This window comes from Camelus dromedarius, chromosome 9, assembly GCF_036321535.1.
Source record: "Camelus dromedarius isolate mCamDro1 chromosome 9, mCamDro1.pat, whole genome shotgun sequence".
Lineage (NCBI taxonomy): Eukaryota > Metazoa > Chordata > Mammalia > Artiodactyla > Camelidae > Camelus > Camelus dromedarius.
Window position 1 is genome coordinate 23,386,221 of NC_087444.1, and position 14,004 is coordinate 23,400,224.

General features: G+C 41.4%; 1 protein-coding gene across 1 annotated transcript in view; it reads right to left on the reverse strand.

Annotated features, from left to right (window-relative positions):
* NOTCH2 (notch receptor 2) overlaps positions 1-13,525 on the reverse strand; it is a 153,280-nt gene extending 139,755 nt beyond the window's left edge. The window contains exon 1 of the mRNA XM_031457916.2: positions 13,312-13,525. Coding sequence (XP_031313776.2) covers positions 13,312-13,384 — 73 coding nt within the window. The 5' untranslated portion in view covers positions 13,385-13,525. The remainder of the gene's footprint in view (positions 1-13,311) is intronic.
* Between the last annotated feature and the right edge of the window lie 479 nt (positions 13,526-14,004).

Here is a 14,004-nt window from a genome sequence, read left to right on the forward strand (position 1 = left end):
AACTGTGGCCCATTCTGGCTTAAAGACTCATCCTTCATGAGAACTCCCCTCCTCTCAACCCAAATTCATTGTGCTTGTCCTGGTCACAGAGATCAACTGAGAGAAGGCCAGGGTCGTTAGTCAACTAAAATCAATCCATTTCTTATTTATTCAGAAGATACAAATGATTCCTAACAGCTGGCTCCTACATCCAAAGAACTCACAGTCTTAAAAACACACATAAGATAAAAACATGCATCTTCAGGGTACTGGAATGAGTAAGGGGTGCAGGGACAAAGAGACCTAGCTTTAAATCTCAACTTTGCCACTTACTAATTGCATTATCCTGAGCATGCTGCGGGTCAGTTTTTCCCCATTTACCTACTCTCCATCTCGTAGAGTTGTCATGGGGGGTAATTGTATGAATGTACATAAAGTGCCAAGGCTGACTACAGAGGCCTTGGAGCTGGAGGCCTGAATCCTGACTCCATCCCTCACTAACCACAGGACTCACCCTAACACCCAAAGCTATGAGTCTCAGCTCCTATTTATCAGTAATACAGCTAATTACTGTCTACCCAAAGGACGGCCATATGAATTAAACAAGGAAATATATGTAAAGCCCCTAGGATGACTGATACATAGTAAGAATTCAACAAATCTTTAAAAAAAAAAAAAAAAGCTGAGGTTTGAAGTCAAACCACAAGTATAAGTCCCAGCTCTGTCACTTATTATCTAGGGCTAAACAATGGTATACACGCCAACTAACCCCTCTGAGGCTCAGTTTCCACCAAAGTTTTGTGAAGATTAAAGGAGGCGATTGTGTAAGAGTGTTCTGTAAACTTTGCATTGCTATGTAAATGTTAGGGTTGTTTTATGTTAATTGTATTGAGTGGTCCTTTCAAATACTACCTTCATTTTTGAAATGGAAAAGCTGAGGCAGAGAAATTTTGAGCCATAGAGGGAAGGCTGATAATTCCAAAAGTAGGATGGAGAAAAGAACTGGGCCAAAATAAATTCAGACCATGACAAAGCAGAAAAGTAGTACATCTTCAAGAAAAAAGATGAGAATAAACACCCATCAACCTATGTTTTTAATTAGCACCTTCACCTGCTGATTAAGCCTCTCAGTGCACAGTCTAGTGGTAAGAATTCTCCAATTTTCTCCGAGAAACAGTATTAGACTTCAGGGTGAGAAGGAGTTTCATTGTCAAAACTCTTTTTCTATCCACAACTTGATTTTGTGGATGGGGCAGAGTAACACTCCAACTGGCATTCTCTTAACCACACTTAAAAAAAAAAAAAAAAAAAAAAAAAAAACTGCAGTCCTTCAGAGAGGTTTCCTTCTTTGGCTGGTCAGAAATGTCCTAGTTCACCAGGTCTCCTCATGCTAAATATGGTAATAGCTGGCAAACAACCAGCCCAGTAAATTCCAATGATACTTAAGCAAGCATTCATATTGCCTGAAATTATTCTGAATCAAACACTTAAGACCTGCAGGGCTGCCGCATAAAGCAGTTCAGCTGGAGCTCTTAATGTCAAAAACAGCAGGGTACCTTAAGAACATACAAGCCTGGAAAAAAAGCAATCTACTCTTCTTTATTGCAACATTCTTCAGCAACAACATTGATCTCCTACCCACTGTGCACACAGCACTGCACTAGGGCAGTGGGAGGCTGGAGGGAGAAATCTGAGAAACAGGTGGTGTCCATGGGGTGCCAAAACAACAGGTTGATTCAGTCAGTTCTGTCGCACAACTAATCAATTTGGTGACGGGAGAGCAGAGGGAATCTTAGTCATCCTGCTGGTTGATCAAACTGACTGGCCAGACCACTGTACAATTATCAATTAGGTCAAAATGTCAGATTTAGTACTGCATATTAGTTCTGTCTTTCAGGAATGTTACACACTTCCAAAATCTTGGATATCTAAGAAGACAGGACAGAAGCAGATTACACTCTAGCCACCCAAAATTACATACCTGGTTCCATAATATACTGTTTTGTTTTCCAGTATCATTTTATAAGGTATTAAAGTAAACACACATTTTCATGGCATATACAATGGACAGCTTGTCGATTTACAACACAATCAAAATAGAATTTGAAAGTAATTACAGAAAATACCAGTTAACAAATACATAGAACTCTGAACAAGCTCATTAGAAATCAAAGCATTTTTTAAAAACCTATCAAATAAATAATTTTTGACATCAATATTGGTAGCAATTTGATCTTATACAGTTTAACCTGTCCATACATGTTGTAACACATTTAAGACAGACAAAGAGCTAACAATTAATAAATATCTAAAGAAATATTTAAATCAGTAATCAAAAATGAAACACTTTGATGAATAAAAGACAAAATTTACCAAAATAAATAAATAAAAAGGCTATACAAAGGGCCACCGACCATATGAAAAACATTCAATGTCACTGTAATCAGAGAGGCAAATTAAGATGAGGTAGCATTTACCACTTATCAAACTGGTAAGGAGTTGTAAAAATAAAAACTAACATTGACAATGGTTGGAAACACTGACAGTCTCATATTCTGCTGACAGAGGTCTAACTTGGTCAAACTATATGGAAGGGAATTTAGCAGTATGTATCAAAAGCCACACAAAGGTCCATACTCTTTGATACAATAATTTGACTTCTTGGAGTTTATGTTAAAAAATAAATATTCCTACCAAGATTTACATATAAGAATGTTCATCATAGCATTATTTATAATTATGAAGACTGAAAACTAAGACTAGATTTCAGCTTAAATAAAGTATGATAGAATCTTCAGGTAGAACAGTATGCAGCCTTAAAAATCACATTCTTAAAAAATATTTTTATGTGGGAAAATGTTCACAATATTTTCAGTGATGCAGAAGGAGATGATAAAACTGTAATATGTTAAAATACTGGGGGAAAATATAGCTCAAGTGGTAGAGCACATGCTTAGCATGTACAAGGTCCTAGGTTCAATCCCCAGTACCTCCTCCAAAAAATAAATAAATAAACCTAATTACCTGCCATCCCCCCCCAAAAAATCCTAATTACACTAAGAGACACAGGAAAAGAACTGTCTGAAACGCACCAAAATATTAAGTGTGAGCTTTGACTGGAGGTAGTGGAATAATTGAAGATTTTAATTTTCTCTTATGTTTTTCTGTTTTAAGAAATCCTATTTCCCAATGTTTAAAAATCACTGTCTTTTTTTTTTTAATTGAGGTATAGTCAGTTTACAATGTTGTGTCAATTTCTGGTGTACAGCACAATGCTTCAGTCATACATGATTATACATATATTCATTTTCATATTCTTTTTCACTGTAAGCTACTACAAGATATTGAATATATTTCCCTGTGCTATACAGTATAAACTTGGTCATCTATTTTATATATACCAGTCAGTATCTGCAAATCTCAAACTCCCAGTTTATTCCTTCCCACCCCACTCCTCCCTGGCAACCACAAATCTGTATGTCTATTTCTGTTTTATATATAAGTTCACTAGTCTTTTTTTTTAGATTCCACATATGAGTGATAACACATGGTATTTTTCTTTCTTTTTTCTGGCTTCCTTCACCTAGAATGACATTCTCCATGGCCAACCATGTTGCTTCAAATGGCACTATTTTATCATTTTTATGGCTGAGTAGTATTCCATTGTATAAATATACCACAACTTCTTTATCCAGTCATCTGTCAATGGACATTTAGGCTGTTTCCATGTCTTGGCTATCGTAAGTAGTGCTGCTATGAACACTGGGGTGCAGGTGTCTTTTTGAATTAAGGTTCCCTCTGGATATATGCCCAGGAGTGGGATTGCTGGGTCATATAGTAAGTCTATTTTTAGTCTTTTGAAGAATCTCCATACTGTTTTCCACAATGGCTGCACCAAACTTCATTCCCAACAACAGTGTAGGGGGGTTCCCTTTTCTCCACACAATCTCCAGCATAAAAATCACTGTCTTTGCCATAGTAACTCCTCTTCTGGAAATCTAGCTTACTGGAAAAATCCTAAAGAGGGAAATTTTTGTATAAAGAAGATCAGTATCATTTATATATATAAAAAAAAGATGAAGCCAACCAAATATGCAACTAAACCAAAGGAGAATGGTCAAAACACAGTAAACCTATTAATGAGAATATTATATAACCATTAAAATTCAATTTATGAAAAATGCTTGAAAATATGAGAAATATTTGCAATCACTACAGAAAGGCAGAACAGAAAATTATACATACATTATGAACCTACAATTTTTAAAACTAAGAGTAGATAAAAAGACCAAACAATAAACACCAAAATATAACTGTGGATTTTCCTTACACTTTTCTAGACTTTTCAAAGGTCTTCAGCTATTTTTAAATGTAATTACTTTTTAACCCGCACCCAAAATCTTGTAAAGGTGTCAGAGAGAATCAACAAAGTATAAATGTGAGTTAATTACATGTAAACATGAGGAATAATTTTGTTGCTATGTAAACCTACCTTAAAATGTTACAATGTTTGTTTTCAGTTATAACCATTTTCCTTAAATCTCTTAGAAAGTTTATGTCAGAGGAGCCATGACATATTATTACTTTCAGCTTATAGTAACATAATACCCAAAGCTTACATGATTTACAGACTTTTTTTTCTCTAATAAGCTTCATAAAGATTAGAAAGTACTTTAAATTGTTGTAATAAAGTAAATGTCCTTAAAGTTTCCAAATAAAGAAGATCTAACAAATAAATAAAGGCATGTTTTCAGGGAAGAAAACATAGTAAAAAGTAATAATCAAAATATACATGTCCTTAAACTTGAATGAGTCTCAACACTTTCTGGAGAAACAAAAGCATGTAGAAGCAGAGAATAAACAGAAGTTTCTCTGCAGCTTACCACATTTACCATTTAGAGAAGTTATAAATTAGCACTATCTAGTTTTCTGACTATTCATATTCAGAAACTCAACAGGACACATTAGCGAGTAAATAGTACTCAATTATCTGAATGTTGGATAAGTATGCCAACATAGCAACCCCACCCTGTTAGGTACTAGCTAAAATAGGCTATTTAATCTTTGAGGCTTAAAAGCCTCCCAGAATCTCCTCACAAAAGAGAGATGAGAGTAAAAAGAGATGAAAAAGAAGCAAACAACAATTTAAAAATGCACCTGCCTCTGAACAAGGTAGTATACCTTAGAACATAACCACAGCTTCTTGTACAACACTTTAGTCAGCAAGCAAAACTGTATTTTAAAGGGATGCTATTTGTTAAAAGACAACATATTATTAGGGAGACAATATCTGACTCCAATCAAAATATTATCATCATGTTTTCCTTACCTTACAAAATACACACACACTTTCCTCATATGAATAAATACATATGAGGGTGGGAGAGCTACTCTTAACCCAGAAACAGGTTCTGCAACGCCCAGAGATCCAACCTGCCTTTGTGAGATGATGAATCCGTCTTGGCATGATGTTCAGCTGATGCATTGAAAGAACCAGAGTCACTGCCAATATCCTGCAGAAGGAACTGACCTGAAGACCAGAAGCTGCCCTAGGCAGGCCTCTGGGGAAGGTGCTTCTGTCCAATGAACACTTGTTTGGTGTTTTTTCTTTTCTTTCTCTTTTTTAAATAGAGGTATTGAGGATTAAGCCCAGGACCTCGTGCATACTAAGCACACGCTCTACCACTGAGCTATTCCCCCCTCTCCCTGCTTCCTGCTTCAGTCCAATGGGAAGAGAGACACAGGCCTTTTACTGCCGGGCCAGGAGACCCAACTGACCATGGTTACTGGCCTGAAGTTCAAGAGTGAAAAGAGTCAGCAAAATGACCCCACTCCCCAAGAGTCTGTTCAATTATCTAGTAAAGCCCAAACTTTGAAGAGCTGGTAGAACAGGGTTTTGCCAAGACAAGCACAAGAGGGTGAGGGAGATGTTAGTATGATTAATCAATGCCATCTGAGGCAGCAACTCTGGGTGTGTCCATACTGTACCTCGGTCATTGCCTGGCTGTGACAAGACGTTCCCTCAGCTCCTGCCACTGAGGACTAGATCTTCCAAAGGAGATACTTCCACCTTAACTTGTCCTAGATCAGGCTTGGCATCCAGGGCTGAGAACACAGACCTCCCTCTTGCCACAACCCACTAACAGACAGACATAATAGACACCACAACATGTGCCAGATTTATATTTACACCCCTACCAAACAAAGGGGTCTTTGTCTTTTCCCCAAGTCATGTTTTGATACTTCCAAATTCCAACAGAGAAAAAGGAGAGCAGCAGATAAGCCCAGCAGGGGTGAACTGGGGGACGCTATTCCCTGGTGGTCCCAGAGTTTACGCCCCCAGACCCTACAGCTCTTAGTCACCCTGACTGCAGGAAACTGCGCTCAGAGGGTGCAGATAAGTGACTGACTAACTGTACTTCATATCCCTAACTGTATGCGCTCATCTGTCCTGTCTCCCTGATGATGTCAGCTCCTTGGGGGCAAGACCCTATCTTCCACTTGGTCAATGATTTTCACACAGCTAGAAGAACGGAATACCCTGTACTCTCTACCACATGATGCTAAGGGAAAGGAAACACACAAATGATGGATGACAACAAACCATGGTCCTCCCTAACACACCACTAAGACAGCAGAGCTACAAAGATAGTAAACGTTAGAGCCAACACCTAAGGCTCCTACTAGAGTACTGTATAGAAATTTACATATTTATATAGATAAATAAATTAATGCAATAATTGCTTTGCTTTGCTCACTGCTAGCTATGACTTTTATCATCCACTCTTCTTGATTTTACTGTTCTTTTTAAGGTCACAATGTATTTCCTGCCACATAGCTGGTATTCCCCTCAAAAAGGAGAGAAGGAGAGAAAGAACAGACCTACTGCAAGCATCCTGCCACGGCCAGTGAGCTCTGCAGTTCATCCCACCCAGAGGCCATAAGCATATCCTTTCAGATCCGAAGCCACTTCCTTCTTCCTATGAGGAACGGCAAGATCAAGTGTCTTAGTCAGAGGAGCACCCCTGGGCCCTTTCTTGCAGACTGCTCAGTTCTGCTCAAGAGGGCCTTGATTCCTCCTTTATTCTCTTACTTGTTTCACTCTCTGCAGCAGCCCAGACACCCCAAAAGCAGGACTCCCTGAAATGAGTGACCTTTATCTTTTTTTGCACTAATATATCTGAGGGAAATCCCTAACACCAGATATGTGTTCATGGGTTAACAAAACAGACAACCTCAAAGACAGCATCATTCACAAGGGCTGAGGACAGAATTCCATAAGGGACATTAAAAAGACTGTGGAACTTCTATGTATTCTGGCATCTCAGGTAATATCCTGATGGAAGGATAAGGAGGCTTCCACCAAAGGCATACATGACACACATATACAGCAGTCCCACTTTGGATACAATGCCAAAAAAAAAAAAAAAAAGCTTAAGACAAAACAACTTTACTGACCTTATGGGGGGTACCAAAGTAGCTTTTTTCTTGCCAGTAAGCTAGGCATTCAGCATGAAGTTGGCACTTTCAAGGAGGAAAAAAATGATCACCGGACCCAATCAAAGCAACCCATCTCTACCACTATCAGAGAATAAACAAACAAAACAAAACAAAAAGCCCTTGGCTTCCCTGAGATTCACTCTGCAGTGATTCCAAAACTATCCTAGTGTAAAAATTACCTGGCTCTTTCTAAAGTATACAAATTCCCAGATACTATTCCAGACTCACTGAAACAGGATCTCCAGGAGAAGACCCCAGGCATTCTTATTATGAGAGGTTAGGGAAACACTGCTGGACAGATGATCCCCTCCTACCAGAGCCCATCTGGGCAGGGAGGTATAAAACATAGTGTTAAGGTGATTAACCCAAGCAATCACCCCAGACGGGATCATCTTCATGCTCCTCACAGGGTTTGACTCCTTTTATGGAGAGGTGGGTGTCAGTTCAGTAAAGGGTACCTCTGGATCCCTGTCACCCACAAAAGGATCAGGAATCTTTGAGACAGATTCCTGAGAAGATGTCAGTAGGTGCAAATCATACGGAGGCAGATTACAGCTAAATATAAGATCTTTCTAAGAAATACATCTGTCCAAAGCTGGACTCACTGCCTCTGGAGGCAGGGAGCTGTCTATCACAAGAGGTGTTCTGGGACAAAAAAGGCAGATTACCTCCTAACTAGGATGTTGTATGAGGATCAGAATCAGCATGGGACCAAATGAAGGACTAGATGAATTTTAAAGTTCCTGCAAACATGTAAGCCAACAAAGAGGAAAATTTCAGCTACACATCAATTAATAAAAAGAGGTAGAAGTCTGTAGATGGGGTCAGCCTCCAACTGATCTTTTCTCTTCAAAGGAGAAATGAGCATAAAGACACACCTCTGACTCACTGTCACCTCTCTTTCAAAATGTACCAAAGCTGAGGAGGACAGAGCACGAGTCACAGGTGCTGCAACCAGACCCTGCTGCCCAGCTGACTCTGCACGTTTGGCACAGGCCAGAGAAGGGATGTGTGTGACACGGTCCCTGCCCTCAAGAAGCAACTTTCATTTCAGAGATAGCTCACACTCCATGGTTCTCCCCAAAATGTATCTATCACGTCTCACTTTTGGAGTTTTTGTGGGTGGTAGTTGTTTCCAAGGGAACTGTCTTGGTGGGAAAAAAAAATACTCATCCTTAGTCTAGCACAAGTTTGCAATATTCAGCTCATGATGAGAAAAAATCTCAAAAAAAATCATCTAAACAAATACAAGTTTAGTTAATTCTAATTTAAAAAATACTATTCCAAGAGTTCCCAAAATGTCCAAGTTATAATAACATATGGCAACTCTGAACAAAATGATAGAAATTGCTGCTGCAGTAATACAGTAATACAGGAAGCAGTAGAAGCAACTCAAGTAAGAGGCAGGGGGTGGATGCCAGCGCCTTTGAGGTTAAATTCCAAAGTCAAAGTGACCTTTATGAATTGCAGAAGTGATCACAAAAAGAGAGAGAGAGAGAGAAGAAACCACACACAGAGAGAGAGAGAGAGAGAGGGAAATTCAAAGCGGCAAGTTTAAATAAAACATCTGGGGAAGGGAAAAATTTGGTTTTTCCCCCAAATGTAAGTAAGGTAAGTAATAACTCTCGCAAATATTATTTAAAAAAACTGTCTTGAAGTATCGTAGTAGTTCAGAATTAGAAAGTGACTAAAAGTAAATGTTCGATTAAACATTTATTGAATGCCTATTAGATGCCAAGGCACCATGCTAGGTACAAGGGTAGGGGTGGGGACATCAGAATAAACACAAAAGAAAAAACACAATTCTTTTCCTCAAGAAGCACACATTAACAATAAGCACTTGAGGATGTTTTGAGTGTTTCTGTGTATATAAGCTCATTTGAACAAGAGATGGAAGTGGTGCCAAGAGTGGATGAGGCACTGGACTGAGGACCAGAAGACAGAGATTCGAGTCTCGACTCTGTAATTGGCTCAGTGACTATGGACAACAAAGTGCCTGAGCAAACAGAAGACCAAAGCAGTGCTGCTCCCACAAGATCACAAGACTAATTAATAACTGACCTGGAGGAGAATTCTGGTCTTCTGGCTCCTAGTCCAGTAATCCTTCTAAAATATAATACATATGATAGACCGATAAAGAGAGAAAAGTAGAAGAAAAGGAAACCTTTTGGTTTCAAGTCATTTGCAGAGAAAGGGAAGAAGAGAAGAGAAGGAGAATCACAAAAGGATGGAAGGAAAATGAATGTGACATCCAGACAGAAATGTCAAAAAAAGGAAGCACTTAAATAAGGAGTGTGTACACAGTATAAGGATAACGTAAAATTTCTGATCATATTCTCATTCAAATCATAGCTTAGAATTTTTCACTCTAAAATCATTAAAGACAAATAGACAAAGAGTCCAAAAATGATATATATGAATGAAGCTTGAAAAAAGGAGACAACAGAGAAGAAAATGTAGGGAGAGGGGTAGTTTATAATAATATCATGCAACTATATGAAGTCCTTCTAAAAAGACAGTGTGGACCCACTGTGCCCAGATGAAGAAGAAGAAATAGCACTATACAGCTTCTATATTTGTTAGCAATTTTAAAAGTCTTTGGGAGTCAGAAGGGTTAAATACTGAAATGGCTGATGAAGTTTGGGTTCATTCTGGAAATGATTAAAATTAAAAAGGAAAGACCCCTCCCCCATATACAAACCTGAAGGCAGAATAATGAAATATCATTGGGTTCCAACCAAGTTACTGTATCAGAATAGCCTGTAAATCTTAAAAAATATAGATTCTCAGACCTACTGTACCAGAATCCCTGGGTGTTGAGTCCAAGAATCACCCCAACTGATTTTGATGCAGCTAAGATTGGAGCTTTGTTCTATCACAGTGGACACGATAAAGAGGAAGACCACTAGGAATGGCATCAGAGAATGGGAACTAGATCAATGCAAATTTTGTGGGCAAAATAGAATTTCTGCGGGTGTGATATTTTAAAAATGTATTGTAAGGCTGGTCTGAAGCATCCAAGCATATCCCACTGAATTTAAACATTTTCTAAAGATCCTGAAGTCAGCAACTATAGTTCAGATGAACCAAAAGTCATTCCTCTACACCATAAGAAGCTACAGAAGAGGCAGGAGAATGAGAATGGCACAGACACCAAGGAGATGTGGGTAAATATTTTTTAAAATCAAAACATCAGGAAAAAGAAAAGTGAGACTAAAATAATCACTCTCCTTCATCCTCCCTCCCAAAAAAGAAATAATAATAGTAGATAAAGGACAAGAAGAAAAGGAAAACAGTTTTAGAGTAAATTTTATCTCCATCTGAAAGAAAAAACAATTACTCCATAATTTTTTTAAAGGCTAGAGAAGAATTCAACTGAGAAATCATCTAATCGGCAGCAAAACCAGGGAGTCACTTCCCATCACGAAGCAAAAGAAAACAAGGAGTAAGGGGTGGTCCTGGATGGCTGCTTAGACAATCAGACAGATGTGTTGACGGTTCCTTGCCTTAGGAACCCAGTGATGTTTAAATTAACAATTGGCAACTAGCCAAATACAGGAACACTCAAAAGTTTGGAAGGGCATGTTAAAATTGGTACCTTGGCAAAACACAATGACACTAGATTGAGAAGATTCAAGAACTTTCACTGCTAGACTAAAAAGATTTAAGGTTTGTACCAAGAAACAGGTTTTGTAATCTATTTCGTTACAGTTTAGCGACTGAGGAACACCTGTCTAAAAATCAGAGTATCTAAATCTTGTCCTTTGAGCTAACACTGTAACACTTGTCCACCTAAAAGCTAGCTAGTAGTACTTGGGCTTGTCTACCTAAAAGCTAGCTAGTAATGGCAATACCCCATCAGTGCAGAAGTACAGGTCCTAGAATGAGAGGAGCTCTGTGCGTCAGAGCAATCCTGTGTCTGACATTTGTCTCATCATTGAACACTAAATTTTGCCAATCACCATGCAAACATTTATCATTATTCTCTCCAATTATCTGAAGTAAGTGATTCCTTTGGTTCTGCTTCATAGGTGAGAAGCCTACAGATCATGAAGATTAAATTATTTACTAAAACAAGCTAATGACAGACCAAGGATTATAACCCTCAAACTAACTCATTGTTTATACTCCTCTCTATCCTAAGTTTACACTTACACTAAAGCTTTCACTCGAAGAAAAAGTAAAGGCAAAAATACTATGAAATATGTGTTTTGTTAAATGTTTCTAAAACAACAGTTTTGGGTCACCACCACACAGCATCCTGATCCACTTCTGAAACTGTTAGGGACCCAAGGAATATGAACTTTCCAAGAAGGATCTGGTTGGTGCTGAACAACCCAGCACTGTGATAAATAACCTGATCTCTTTTAAACATCTGTGACTGGCATGTCGACTGCCGGTTAACAATGAACAAAGAGCAAATCTTTCTGAAGCTCATCATCTTCCTAAACTTCTCTTTGCCAAGAGACATAACTAATGTACTAGTTTGTTTTGTTTGGTAAAGGTAAAATCTTCCTTCATATCAGGCTAGAAAAAGAAGAGACCCTTTTCAGTTCAACAAACATGCACAGGACCCCATCCCACTGGAAGCAGATAGTTCAGAAAAAAATAAAACACAGCTCTGCCCTGAAAGAACTTTCTGAATACCTTTTGACTGCCATGGATTTAATATACATTCTCTTAATTAATCCTATTAGCTGGGTAATTTCATTCCCATTTTATTGGTTAGTTCATACAACAGAGCTGGATTTGAACCCAGGATTAAAGAGCAGGGGCTCCAAAGCCCAGGCTCTTTCCACTAAACAGTCTGAAGAAATTTGGAATCTAAGGGTGTGGGTGGGATGGGTATGATCTGATTTCCTTTCCTGGATCCAACCCTGTTGCAAATATCCAACCATAAAGAAGCTTTCTAAGGCACCACTTTGAATTAACGTATCCACTTTTCCTCACCCGCCCATGCCCCACCCCCATCTGTGCCAAAAGAACAGCAAAAGCTGCTGCCAGGTTGGAGGAGTTGATGATCGTCACACCACATTCCTGGGGCTGGACACAGACTCTGAAACAGTGCCCGAGCTCCGCGCCTCAGAAAGAATAACAGCAGTTGAGATTTTTAAATCATGTGGCTCAGCATGCAGCCACACCAGTTTTCCTACTGCTCCTGCCTCCACCTTTCAAAGACTGAAAACTTTACACCAGATTCACAGGGACCGTGGATTCAGAGTGTCAGAACTTGGGCGCGCAGCAAAACCCAGTTCCATCCAAACCAAACCCACCCACTCAGACTTGTGGGCCTCCCTCTAGCAAAGCTAAGTCTGGCCGTGAAGGTACAAGTCGTTGGGCTTGGAGGCCCTGCCCCCGCTCCCTCCACGCCAGAATCTGGCATTCCTTCGCTCAGCCCATCTGCGCTTTGCGACCGGCCACGGTTCCTCTCCGGCAGCCCGCCCTTGGTTCTCCCTCGACCCCAGAAAACGCGGAACCAAGTGGGCAAAAACTGCCCAACTCCCCGAACTCAAGTGCCCCAGAAAGGGAGTTTCTGAGACTTGCTGCCCGGCCTCCCTCCGGCCGAGGAGGCGTGTGTGGGGCCACCGGCCCTGGGGCACAAGAGGCGGTGGGGAGCGCGGAGGAGGGGGCGCGCCTAGGGAGGGGGTCCAATGATGTCCAAACTTTGGGAACCAAGTGGCCTTGCCCCGCGCCGGCGGCCGAGCCCGGCCTCCTCGCAGAGTGGAGGACAGAAGGGTGGGAACTGTCGCTCCAGGTGGCCGGCTGGCCGGGCCGGGCCGGAGGGGCGCGGACCGGGGCGCAGGGGACAGCACCCCTCCGCCGGATACTCACCACGCGCGGGGGCCGCGCGGCACAGCCAGAGCGCCAACAGCGCCCACAGCGGAGCAGAGCGCAGGGCGGGCATCTTCTCGGTCGCCTCCTCCTCCGCCGCCGCCGCCTGGGCAGATCCACATGGGGAGGGGGTCCCGACAGAGGAGCCCCCACTTTCTCCTTTTCTCCTCCTGCTTCTGCCGCTCACAGCCTCGCGCTACGCCCCGAAGCTCCGGCTTCAGTGCCTCCACTCCCTGCACCCCAAGTCTGCCAATCCTGGGCCGCCGCCTCAGCCGCCGCCCGAAGTTTGGCTGAAACTTTCTCGGGTGTGCAGGCGAAGCAGCCTCGTGTGTCCTTCCGCCTCGGCCGCCTCCTCCCACCGCAAACCCCGCCCCGCTGTCGCCGAGGCCAGGCCCCGCCGCCTTCGGCACCCAGGGGTTTCCCGCAGGAAGAAGCGCCGGCCCGAGCTGCGCGCGGAGGGATCTACTACGAGCCCTTAGACACCCCCTCCTGCCTCTCCAACCCGCTTCGGGTCCCGACGCGCCTTAACTCAATCGACGCTGGAGCCTCGCTGGGCCTGGCCTCTGCCCCAGGGGGTGGGTGTTAAGACTCTGAACTTCAAACGCTAGGGCCGCCAAGATCCTGAACTTGAAGGGACAGACGGACCTCATCCAGTGAGATAGGTATCGCCCCCATACACCCACACACCCCCGG